At 37.2% G+C, this 13253-nt stretch overlaps 2 protein-coding genes across 8 annotated transcripts in view; both read right to left on the minus strand.

Annotated features, from left to right (window-relative positions):
* LOC309506292 (uncharacterized protein) overlaps positions 1 to 4313 on the minus strand; it is a 57705-nt gene extending 53392 nt beyond the window's left edge. For 2 of the 4 annotated variants that reach the window (XR_014208692.1, XM_082180086.1), the window contains exons 1-2: positions 2475 to 4313; positions 91 to 310 (exon numbers count right to left, since the gene is read on the minus strand). Coding sequence is in view for 2 of the 4 variants with exons in the window: in XM_082180086.1 (XP_082036212.1) it covers positions 91 to 175 (85 nt within the window). In the remaining 2 variants the exon portion in view is untranslated. The remainder of the gene's footprint in view (positions 1 to 90; positions 311 to 2474) is intronic. The other 2 variants (XR_014208693.1, XM_082180085.1) reach the window with 2 other exon arrangements.
* A 4144-nt stretch (positions 4314 to 8457) lies between these two features.
* Positions 8458 to 13253, minus strand: part of LOC309506317 (uncharacterized protein) — a 37896-nt gene continuing 33100 nt past the window's right edge. For all 4 annotated transcript variants that reach the window (XM_082180142.1, XM_082180143.1, XM_082180141.1 and 1 more), the window contains one exon: positions 8458 to 9623. In XM_082180142.1, the coding sequence (XP_082036268.1) occupies positions 8614 to 9618 (1005 nt within the window). In that variant the 5' untranslated portion in view covers positions 9619 to 9623 and the 3' untranslated portion in view covers positions 8458 to 8613. The remainder of the gene's footprint in view (positions 9624 to 13253) is intronic.

A 13253-nucleotide genomic window follows, 5' to 3' on the forward strand; every position in this document is an offset into this window, starting at 1 on the left:
TATTTTCCAGCCACTAAATCAGTTTAAATTACTGCAGGGGGGAAAATGTTACCAAGCTTAAATAATGAAGAATCAAGAATGGACACCAACCTATTTGTTCCTCAGTATCTTCATGTTTTATTCCTGATGGTTCTGGATCACTCATGTCTTCAATCTCCTCTTTAATAAACTCCATCTTTAACAGTCATACAGATTTCAGCTGCTACTCCTGGAGTTTGTCCTTCTCTTGTAGGATGATGGGAATATTCCCAGTATTTATTGGTGAACTGTTGTGTGAGTTGTGATCATACAGTCGCCCACAGGACCAGATCTAGCAAATTTGAAAAGAACTTAGTGAATTTATAGAAAATACTTAAATTACATTGAAACATATTAGATGTTAGAATACATGGGCTGAAGAACAGACTTGCGTTCTCTTTGAGACTGGTCTTGCCAGGCGACCTTGAAAGAACGAACTCGGAAGGACGCGAGAACACAGAACGCATCTTTATGAGAATTGAGATGTGCTGCGATGCTGCTTAACTGACCATCTCGGCAAATACAACACAACATCACAAACATATGTCACAACCTTTTAAACATTTCTTTCATATTATTATAGACATTGTTTTCATAGTTTATATCTTTTTTATTTTACCATGTGTATTTATGAGTAGCCTATGTGTTACCTATGTTTTGTCAATGTTAAGATTCTTTTTAATATGCCAATAAAAATACTGCCGCTTTCTTAAGGTCTTTATCACTTTATTAAAATGAAGCAAAAGAGACCGACAAATGTAAACTTTCACGAGCTGTCACGTATTTCGAGCTTGCAGCGGGAATCTCTTAAGTGAGAACGAGAAGTTTAAAGCTTACAGCCTTCCGTACGTCGACTGCCCGCAACGTCTTCTGGGATTTTTAGCGGTTCGATTCTCTCAAGTCTGCATTTGATGCATCCTCGATATCAAGGACACATCCGGGGTGCTTCTCAATTCTTATTTGTGTATCCTCGTTTCCTCTCCTCGCTTCCTTTCCTCGCGTCTCAGCTCCACCCCCTGTAGGATGCGAGGGAAGGCTGCAAGGAAAGACGCGAGGACGGAGGGATCGATTGAAAGCTTTTTTTATACATTGGAATCCTTAGGCTTGTTTGAGATGCGCCTTGCCTCGCCTGAAATGTATGCGAGAGTAGGCGGCTGCAGTGAGGGGAGGAGTGAAAAAAGCGCAGGCAAGCCGGACAGTTCTCTCTTCTCGCAGTGGATCTGACACCTGTGAGATCAAAGATGGATATCGCGGGATTGACGCTCGTGCACAGGGTTGCTAATAAACTGGATGTTATTCAAGCTTTTGTATGAAAATAAATCAAATGAACAAGACACCCAAAGTACTTGTTATTTAATTCCATTCCAAATACATGTTTATCAATATTTTTTTCTTTAATACAGACATATGTGTTTTTATTTTTTTAATAAAAATTTAATTGCATAACCCAAAGAGATCGCACTGTCAGATAGTTTGGGAATATTCACACATAACATATACACATAAAACCTGATATTAGAGTTTTAAAATCAAACATTTTAAAAGAGAACAATACATCACAGTTGTTTAAACCAATGAGCATTAAGCTGTGTCGTCAGCAAGTCGTTTCCCATCGTGCTTTTGATCTGCGCAGTCGGTGGAGAGCAACTGCGCTCGACTGCAGAATCCGACACGTGCACCTTGCGCTCGCGAGAGATTTTTGACATAGGTCAGCATGACATCACAGCCAGGCGGACCGCACTCAGACACATTTCTAACCGGCATGCATCTCGCGCTGATCACCGGTGATCGGTTCTGCGCAGATTTTGCTCATCTCAAACAAGCCTCTTGATCACTCGAGCGTCACTTCATCGCGTCATCAGCAGCGCTCAGAGGATCTGCCCTTATGTTGTTGAAATTTGTTTATTTAAGAAATTCATAATAAATAATAATAAAGAAAGATACCCTGTTGAAATATGTGAGGTGTGTGGTTTATATAAACTGCCAAAGTAAAGTATAAATCAAAATTATTGTGACCGATGTGAAGGGGGAGGAGAATTTAGACGTGCGTCACGTTTAAGTCGATAAAACTCTTCCGCTGTGTATCCTCCCTCATGACTCCTCTGGAAGCCTCCTCACTCCTCGATCCTCGACTCCTCGCGGTGCAATTAGAGAATTGAGATGTCCTTCAAGATGGCTGAGCTCGATCGGTTTCCGGGTCATAGGATGGAGGACGGAGGAGAGAGGAGACGAGGAGGGATATTGAGAAGCACCCCCGGGCACTTCATGCGTCCTCTGTACTTGCGTTCTTGAGTATTGGAATTGAACTTCGACGGTTGATGATGACGTAGTACGAGAACACAAGGACACAAGATCACTGAAGAACGCATATTGAGAAACAGCCATGGTCTTTTTGTATGGTTTTATAGACAATACTAAACCAGAGCAGGTGATACGTTTTATATCGTAGTACTTACATCAATTCTGGAGCAGATTAATGCCAAACTCTACAAATTGGGAACATCTCTCACATCCAGACTGTAAATAAACGGCATCTGGCGTCAGTTTTAGCTTGAACTGGTCAGATTTTCAGCACTCGTGTCTCGCGCTACATTCTTCTGCTCTTTCGTTTGTTCCAGGTTTGTTGTTTCTTTGGATTTGTTAGGGTTGCCAGAACTAGCGAAAATGCTAATCAAAACCATCGGTAAAACCGCGGACTTGGCAACCTCCATTTGTAAAGCAAACCTGAAAACTCTTTAGCGTATTGCTGCCATCTATTGGATATTCCTAGCAATTTACCCACACATGGGATATATAGATATTAAATTAACATCCCAGTGACAGCAGTGGGCACCTTGATATTTGATGTCAAAAGTTAGTCAAGACTTGATCAAGATACTGCATATCATTTTAAGGTCAGTTTGAAAGGAAATGTCTTCCAGTGGTAATTAGGTGAAAAGAGAAAATGAATACCCACACTGAAATTGGTTTATGAATGCAGGTCAATATTGACATTCATTTTACATCAAACCAATGTCATGGATTGATTTTGACATCAATTTGATGTATTTTCAACATAAATTGCCCACTGGGATTGTATTGATCTATAAGCATTTAGTTAACACAATGCTAAATCATAAATCAGATGTATGTACAATAACATTACGATGTCCAGCAATCGATTTAAATAGTAGGGGAGAGCGGGGCACAAAGTAACACTTTTTGACTTTCTCAGTTTGTGTAAATCTACTTATGGTTCAGAGTATTTTTTCCCACATTAATTTCCCACGTTTAGTACAATTATGTGGTTTTGTTTTGTTAATACAGTATATACTTTTTTCTTGATATACCCTGAAAGAATGGAAGTGAAATGTGACAACATGCCCCATAGGTGGGGTACTTTGTAACATGTGAGGGGCACATTGTAACATGACCATATGACAGCTTAAAATGTTATCTGATCTAATAAAAGAATATACAAGACAAACTAAAATATTTTCTAAATAAAATACAATTATTAACTTTTTCATATAAAATAATGGCATTTTTTAATAATTAAATATATACTCATTTTGGAGTTTTACGAACACAGGAAAACACAGCTATACAACATAGCTCAAAACAAATAAATAATTAGTAATTTCTGAATATTGACTCTCAGTCTTTATTCACCTTTTTCTCATATAGAATTAATAAAAGTATAGAATATAATAGCATATTTCTAATAGGGGCACATTGTAACGCAGTGTTACAACATGCCCCCGCCTGCACAACTGGGATTTAAACCCAGATAGTGTCTTCTGCTAGTTAGCGAAGCATTAAATAACTATCTCAACTGTTAAATAACATCTTGGAGATTAAAATAATGTCAGATTTGTCTAATTTTAAATAAACACAAAAAAAAAAGAGATGAAAAATGTCCTTAAGTAAGAAATTTACTTTAATAAATGTCTATGGATATCTTCAAAAAAAAATAAAATTTTGGCGCAATTTTTTCTCTATATAGTGTTGATATGGCAACTAGTAAATACACCAAGTTTCGTCATGCTGGCATGTGTGGAAGTATTTAAAACAAGTGTGTTACAACTAGCCCCGTGTTACGTTGTGCCCCGCGCTCCCCTACATTAATATTTGTCGTTTAATGAGGTCTAATATACACTCACCCAGTGGCGGTTCTAGACCACAGTAATTGGGGGGCCAGGCAGGGGCCACTTGTGCTTTTAGGGGGCACACCTTTAACATTCATCTTAACCTATTTCCAGTATTATTTCAAGTCATTTTTCACCATGTCATGCATGACTGCAATCTCTAGAAAAAGCTAATAAATTATATTAGCTAAGCTAATAAAACAATTTCAATTCAAATGAATGTTTAATTATGTTTAATTGTAGTGTGATATAATGATCAATAATAACACATTTTTAGCATCTAAGCATATCTAGGCACTTTTTTTACTCCTGGGGTGGGCGATATGGCAATAATATCATATCACGAATTTTTTTTTTCAGGAAAATCACGATTTATCACAATTCTTTTTTCATGTTGGTTTTACTATTTTGCAAGTGACTGAGCATTACAGCCAAACTAATTTCTCTATTTTAAAAACAAAGCCTTATAGGTAACAAAATATAAAATAAAAAAGAGTGGCAGACATTTAGGCCAAAGTGGCGAAGATAAAAATCTTTGTCATTAGAACAGAGATACATATTACACATACACAACTTAATATACAAATGAAATAAACTGCTTTATTTTTTCAGCTATAGGTGTATTTAACAGTATGAAAAAGTAATTAAATGAACAAATATGAAAATAAAACACAACAGACTTAAAGTTCTCAGTCAAGAGCAGTGAATGATTTCCTCTGTGTGTTTTGTTGTTTTATTAACATTAAAGGGATAGTTCTCCCCCAAAAAAGTCATAATTTACTCTCTTAAGTTGTTTTAAACCCGAATAAGTTTCTTTCTTCTGTTGAAAATAAACGTTATTTGAACTAATGTGAGTAACCACAACAGTTGATGTACCCCTGTGACTTCCATAGTATATATATTTTTTCCTACTATGTATGGAAGTCAATGGGGACCAGCAACTGTTTGGTTTTGGGTGAACTATCTCTTTTACCCCTTTTCCACCAAGGCAGTGCTGGTGCCGGTTCGGAGCCGGTGCCTACTCGCGAACCAGTTCTTTGTGTTTCGACAGCCAAAGAACCGGTTCTCGGCCAGGAAAATTGGTTCCAAAGCGGCACCAACTCTTTGCTGGACTAGAACCGTTCTTTAACCACGTCATGCTGGAGGCGGGGTTATTGTCGAACTTCTCCTTGAACGTAACCTCTGTCCGAGCAGCACAAATGTGTTCTAAACGTCTTCTTCTGACCCCAATATAGGATCGCAAAGCAAGGAGAAACATTTGCAGAAAGACGATGTATTCCGCCATTGTAATTGTTATGTTTGAATTTGGCGCAAGTGTTTCTAGGAAAGCTAAAGGGGGTCGCACACCGGACGCGCAGCTCAGCTCAGCGACGCGCCGCGTCTTTTAAATTCGAACGCATTATTCTCTAGAAGTGTACACACACCGGCGGTGCCTTTCGGCATCTGTCCGTGGCGCCCAGCAACGGCTCAGGACCGTGTTCAAAATCCTGCCGCGCAACAGAGCGCCATTTAACCGACGTTACAAAGTTTTATATAAAATTTGCATGTGTCTCATATCGTAGTTAATGTATACTGACTTCACCCTGTGCTGCAAGTTTTATATTCATTTACAGAAATCAGAAAATTGCTGATGTTATTGGATTTTCAGCTGACGTAGCCTATGGCAACGTACACAGTGATGACGCCGTTCGCTGGGCTCTCTAGTCAGTGGAAAAACAAACAGGTTCTAAGAAGATTCGCAAGTTGAACCAACTTTGAACCAGCACCAGTTCCGAACCAGTTCTTTTTTGGTTGAAAAGGGGTAATTAAGGACAAGCGGCAGCATGTTTATTATTAGAGCTACTGTCTCTTTAAGAACTGCACGCGACGCGTCTAATATACACGCATATAAGCAGATTTTAATTAATTTTCTCTGTTTGCTTTCACTTTAGACATAACCAACTTTGTTTATGTAAACAATGTCTGTATTTGACAGTATTAGCGCAATATAAGACTCAAAAGATAACTTAGTCCAGTAACAGGCTTTTAGTGCATGTGTGCGTCGAGTGTACGCGCTCAGTAAAGCGCATGTTTGAACAGCGCATCAGCAGCGAATGACATGTTTAACCGCCAAGGCTTTAAAGCACATGCAAATAATGAACTTTTGTGAACTGCAGTGTCCCGTTCCTCTGCGTTAACATTTGATGTGAATATACGCAGTGTAGCCTAGATGAAGGCACCGCAACTGACTAAATACGCAGTTGTTTGGTGTGATTTTACGATTCCAAATTTAGGGGGGCCAGAGGGGGGGCCAAGCTTGTTGACACGGGGGCACTGCCATGTGATTGGCTGATTAGATAATTGTATTAATGAGAAATTGAACAGGTGTTCCTAATAATCCTTTAGGTGAGTGTATGTTGTTAGTGGTGAGAATTTTCCCGTGAATAAATAGCCTACATAGAGCCAACTCTTTTAAGCTCGATTTGATCCTGTGGCAGAACTTTAGTCAAGCGTGTCAGAGGTTCTGGGTTCTAATCTGCACTAGTATAGGTTTTTTTTCTCTCATCAACACCGATTATGTTTATCAGTGGTTGTATATCAGCCAGGGACACGTTTGTGTGCATTTTGTTTTGTAATTTCACCAGAACGAATAGAGAGTCTCCACAACAGATTGAAGCACGCGTCCGAGTGAAGAACACAGTATCCGCTCCACTGATCACAGTGGCAACGAGCACTTTGGTCACTTGATTTCAGAAACAACACATTTCAGCGCTAGATCGCCTCTTATTTAACAACGAACTAAATGAATGCTCTGCTAGTTAACTGGAGATGTTTTATTTATTTATTTGTTTGTATTGGTACATTCGTGCCGCGAGATGTTTCAAAAGTGGTGGGGACAATATCGACTTTAGCAAAAAGTGGTGGGGACATGTCCCACCCGCAAATTACGCCTATGGTGTCACCTCATAGTTCAGCTTGGATAAAGATGTTTGAACTTTCTAATGTTTAATATTATAATGTTTATTCTTTATCCTGGACAATATTATTTCCAATCCATCAGCCCAAGTTTGAACAGCCCCCCAAATCCTAATCAGTTTTTGGCTACATCTCTTGAGATCATGACTTATCAATTCACAATGCAAAAAGAGCCTCTAACAGTTCTTCATGTCACTTCATAAGATTGGTTATGACCCCTAGTAAACAAACAAAAAATCCAGGAATAAGATTTAAATGTTTATTGCCTTTATACATTGTGCCAGATGAAAGCATATGGATACATACAGTAAGGCTTTAAAGGGACATTTTATAAATCAGGCAAATTGCACAGTTCTAAAATATGAAAACAATAGAAACAGACTCTACAATAAACAGTCCACTCCAAATGAAAACAGTAGTATTAAAGGGACAGTTCACCCAAATATGAAAATGCTATCATCATATTTATTCACCCTCAGGTTGTTCCAAACCTGTATGAGTTTCTTTCTTCTGCTGAACACAAAATAATACATTTTGAAGAATGTTGGTAACCAGACAGCTTAAAAAACAACAACATAGGGGAGCGGGCCAAACTAGTCTCCATGTCCCTGAGAATTCACCAGTGCCCCCGATGGCCAGTGGGGCTGGTGCTGATATTTGGGAAAATGCACTCTTGCTTGTTTGTATCATACTTGCTTGTATTGTTTATACACACACACATTATATATATATATATATATATATATATATATATATACACACACACACACACACACACACACACACACACACACACACATATACCTCATCACGGGTTTGCCCAATTGACCAGTACATAAATGGATCAACAGTTAGTTTATTGTTCAATATTTTACAGTATACATCCACCAGATCTGGTGAACTGAAGATTTGGTACTTTATTGTTCTTCAGCATTCAACAATGAAGAATAAAAATGAACCCCATCCACTTTGTATGATACAAGATCTGATCATGTGATTGACAATAATACTGTAGATCCCAAACATATTTATCACAGTATTAATATAGAATGTTTAAACTCATTCATGGGATTAAAACTATATAACTCATTCTCTGTGTTCAATACATAATTCGATCAAGACAAGATGTTGTTTCTGTTTTATCTCTCATAATTAATTGAACTTTCAGAACACAATCTAGTACAGTATTTAGTAAATAATTAAATGACTTGAATATATCTAATTCAAGTAAGACATGAATTCAAATTCCTGAGTCAGACACACAGCCTCCGAAACTTTCGTCCATCATAAAAAAAATTTGGATCGGGTTCGATTTTCTGCGTTTTTCGCATCCGTAGCAAACATTTTGAGAGGAGTTTTGGACAATTCAGAGCCACCGAATTTTTAAGATGACGAATATGAAAAAATGAATATGAAAATTTCGGACTCAGTGTGCAAGGACGTTAAGAGTTGTTGACTGGCAAAGCTCGTCACACATTTACTTGAATGTATTTGACATGAAAACGAATGTTGTTCACTTGCCACATTTTTTCATATGAGTGTGAAGGCTTGATAAATGTTTGAAACTCTTCTCACACTGAGTACAGTGATACGGCTTCTCTTCACTATGAACTCGCCCATGTATTTTTAGAGATCCTGATCGAGTGAAAGTTTTGTCACAAACTGAGCACATGTAATATCTTTCTCCAGTATGAATTATTTGGTGCTGTTTTAGATGACTAGATTTAGTAAAGCTCTTCCCACAGTCACGACACACATGATCTCTCACTTCATCATGTGTTTTCTGGTGCCGTTTAAAAGTGTCCAGCCTTGAATAACTCTTTCCACAGAGAGAACACACGTGACGCTTAACACCTGTATGAACAGTTAGGTGTTTTTTGAGATATGACAATGAAATAAAAGTTTTACCACACTGATTACAGTTAAATGGCTTTTCGCCAGAGTGACCATGTTGATGAGTCCTGAGAGCTTTAGTACTTCTGAAACTCTCTCCACACTGAGTACAGTGGTACGGCTTCTCTCCAGTGTGAATTCTTTGGTGCCGTTTCAGTTCACCAGTTGTAACATAGCTCTTCCCACAGTCCGAACACACATGATCTCTCACTTCATTATGTGTTTTCTGGTGCAGTTTAAGACAGTCCAGTCGAGAAAATCCCTTTCCACAGAGAGAACACTCATAAGGCTTCTCACCTGAATGAACTTTCAGGTGTGTTTTCAGATTTGATGATGAAATAAAATCTTTTCCACACTGATCACAGTTAAATGGTTTCACTCCAGAGTGAACGTGCAGATGATAAACGAGACCTGATTCACCAGTGAAACTCTTTCCACAATGAGGGCATTTATACGGTTTCTCTCCAGTGTGAATTCTCATGTGTCTGTTAAGGATTCCTTCATTTTGGAAAGTCTTTCCACACTGTGAGCAGGAGTGCAGCTTTTTGGCTTTTGTTCCTTGAGATTTCAAGCCATGTTTCTCATCCACTTCATTCAGTTTGTGTCTTTGCTCCGTCACTTCCATCTGGTCTAAAATAAACATATAAAATAGTCAGAATCAGTTCAAGGAGGATAAATATGAAAATCCAAGTGAACACTTACACTGTAAAAAAAATTTCAATAAATGACTTCCAAATAATTATATCCATGCAAAAATATGCATTGTACTAATCATAGCTTAAGGTCTTCACTTATGTACTTAAAGTTGGAAAGTAAAAACACACTAATTACACTACACTAATTTAAGTAAAAACGAAGGTTAAATACTATGGAGGTATTTTTGGTGCAAAACTACTGAACGCCTGTGACAGTGGAATTTGAAGTTGTAGAGAATAGCCACACATGTGTATCAGTAAATTTGAAGTCACAGAGAGAAATGTTTTAAGAGTTGCAAACTTGTAGACTTTTTTTTATCTTCCACAAACACAACACAACAGTTACACCTTCTCAAACTCTTCATTGCAGGTGCACAAATCCTATTCTACTAATCACAAATTAAGAAACTCATACGCTCACATTTTTGCTACAGTTGCTGCAGTGAATATGGTGCAAAACGCATTTACACACCCGCATCAAGAAATGTGAAGTCTCGGAGAAATTTTGCTCATCTGCAAATCAGTATGTGAATTCATCCAATGAGAGTTGCACACTTGTAGAATATGTTCTCACAAATGTCTTGTATATTTTTCTAGCACAAACACAAGTACATAACTACAGCTGCTTGAATCTGCTGCGACCAATCTCAAACACTGTTTTTCGCTTTCAAGTGACAAGTTTCGCGCGCTCTCCCTTTTGCACCAAGTGCACCGTGAAATGTGGGGCAAAAGTGAGTTGTGCATCTGTAGAGGCAGTGGGCGGAGCCTACATGAATATTCATGAGTTTCCCGGGCATGCGCGTGGAACTGCTCATTCTAGTTCACGCTCCTCGTTTCTCAGCAGGTTTAATGGATTATTTCAAAAAAGGTAAATAGTTTCAGCGCGAACTTAAACTACAATTGTGTATCGTTTTGTTAAATTCATAATGTTTTTATTAATTCGTCACTGACTGAATGATTGCTGGCATTCACTTCGTGTAGGCCTATATACAGTAGCTACAGCAAACTTCAACTCGCCGTATAAATTGCACCTTGCGAAGCTTTAAAACGTACTAATTATTATCATTTGTTGATTGCAATAAATTAAATAAACCTTCACAAATGTATCTGTGGGCTAACACTTTTTAAAATATATATAATATATCCTGGTGTGATTGTTCTTAAATTCTTGTTCGTTTAAATAAGCCAAATCATTTAAGACCAAACTCAAGCATGAATGTGTTGCTTTAATACATACGTACAATTTGGATTAAACAAAATTGTATGGACAAAAGTGGATAAATTACATTTGATACAACTAGGTTTCTGTAAATGAGAAACAAAAAACACTTAACATTATTTTACGGAATAAGAGCATGCGCGTGGAACTGCTCATTCTAGTTCACGCTCCTCGTTTCTCAGCAGGTTTAATGGATTATTTAAAAAAAGGTAAATATAGTTTCAGCGCGAACTTAAACTACAATTGTGTATCATTTCATAAAGTTCATAATGTTTTTATTAGTTTGCACGTTTTGTGTATTCGTTAATGACTAAATGATCGCTGGCATTCACTTCGTGTAGGCCTATATAAAGCACAGCAAACTTCAACTCGTTCATTTCGTTGTGCTTTTCCTCTGTACATTGCAATGCTTTAAACTGTCTTTTGTTATCATTTGTTGAATGTCACTGCAATAAAAAAATAAAATAAAAAAATAACGTTCCACTTTTACCGTAAAACCAAAAATTCCAGAACACCTGAATGATTACAGCAACACTTATTTCCAACAGAAGAGCAGAATATTCCTAAATACATGAACCATTACCATTTAATTTATTTATTGCTAAGCTCTTCTGATACCTTACCTTATGAAGCTTTACAACTGTGTCATCTCTGGCAATAATGTCTGGGAAATAACTCCACAACCATATCCATGTCCAAATAAACATTTTGCACCCTACACTGATGTTTCTCTTTGTCATGTTCTTTCTTTGACCTTATGTGTTGCTCTGTGTGCCTGGATGATACACAATGATGACCATTGATACAAATGCATGATCTACTTCTGACTTGAACTCTTGAAAATGAAACCTTTAAACTTTGTTGGATCAATGTTAAAACATGACATTCTGGTATTTAAGATTTGCATGACAAAAGTTTGGAATCACTATGATTTAAGAAATGTTATACTTTTATAGCAGGCAAGGTCAATTTCCACACTTCATTAAGCAGCACAACCATTTTCAACTGTGATAATAATCAGAAATGTTTCTTGAGCAGCAAATCAGTATTAGAATGATTTCTGAAGGGTCATGTGACACTGAAATCTAGAGTAAAATGAGCTCTGCCATCACAATATATTTTTAAAAACATTAAAATAGAAAACAGTTGATAAAAATATTTCACAATATTACTGTTTTTCAGATAAATGTAGTCTTGGTACCTTAGAGGTACCTTACCTTAGAACCTTACTAATACCAAACTTTTGAACCGTGTATATATTATTAAATCAAAACCAGCACAAGCACACCTTGCAATCAAAATATTAAAAATAATATTGTTACATTATTTTGCCAGTATGTTTGTAAATATTTTTTTTTTTTAGAACATCAAATTGGTGGCTTATTATATTCCGTAAAATAATGTTAAGTGTTTTTTGTTTCTCATTTACAGAAACCTAGTTGTATCAAATGTAATTTATCCACTTTTGTCCATACAATTTTGTTTAATCCAAATTGTACGTATGTATTAAAGCAACACATTCATGCTTGAGTTTGGTCTTAAATGATTTGGCTTATTTAAACGAACAAGAATTTAAGAACAATCACACCAGGATATATTATATATATTTTAAAAAGTGTTAGCCCACAGATACATTTGTGAAGGTTTATTTAATTTATTGCAATCAACAAATGATAATAATTAGTACGTTTTAAAGCTTCGCAAGGTGCAATTTATACGGCGAGTTGAAGTTTGCTGTAGCTACTGTATATAGGCCTACACGAAGTGAATGCCAGCAATCATTCAGTCAGTGACGAATTAATAAAAACATTATGAATTTAACAAAACGATACACAATTGTAGTTTAAGTTCGCGCTGAAACTATTTACCTTTTTTGAAATAATCCATTAAACCTGCTGAGAAACGAGGAGCGTGAACTAGAATGAGCAGTTCCACGCGCATGCCCGGGAAACTCATGAATATTCATGTAGGCTCCGCCCACTGCCTCTACAGATGCACAACTCACTTTTGCCCCACATTTCACGGTGCACTTGGTGCAAAAGGGAGAGCGCGCGAAACTTGTCACTTGAAAGCGAAAAACAGTGTTTGAGATTGGTCGCAGCAGATTCAAGCAGCTGTAGTTATGTACTTGTGTTTGTGCTAGAAAAATATACAAGACATTTGTGAGAACATATTCTACAAGTGTGCAACTCTCATTGGATGAATTCACATACTGATTTGCAGATGAGCAAAATTTCTCCGAGACTTCACATTTCTTGATGCGGGTGTGTAAATGCGTTTTGCACCATATTCACTGCAGCAACTGTAGCAAAAATGTGAGCGTATGAGTTTCTTAATTTGTGATTA

This window comes from Leuciscus leuciscus (genome assembly GCF_965113295.1).
Source record: "Leuciscus leuciscus genome assembly, chromosome: 9".
NCBI classification, from domain to species: Eukaryota; Metazoa; Chordata; class Actinopteri; order Cypriniformes; family Leuciscidae; genus Leuciscus; species Leuciscus leuciscus.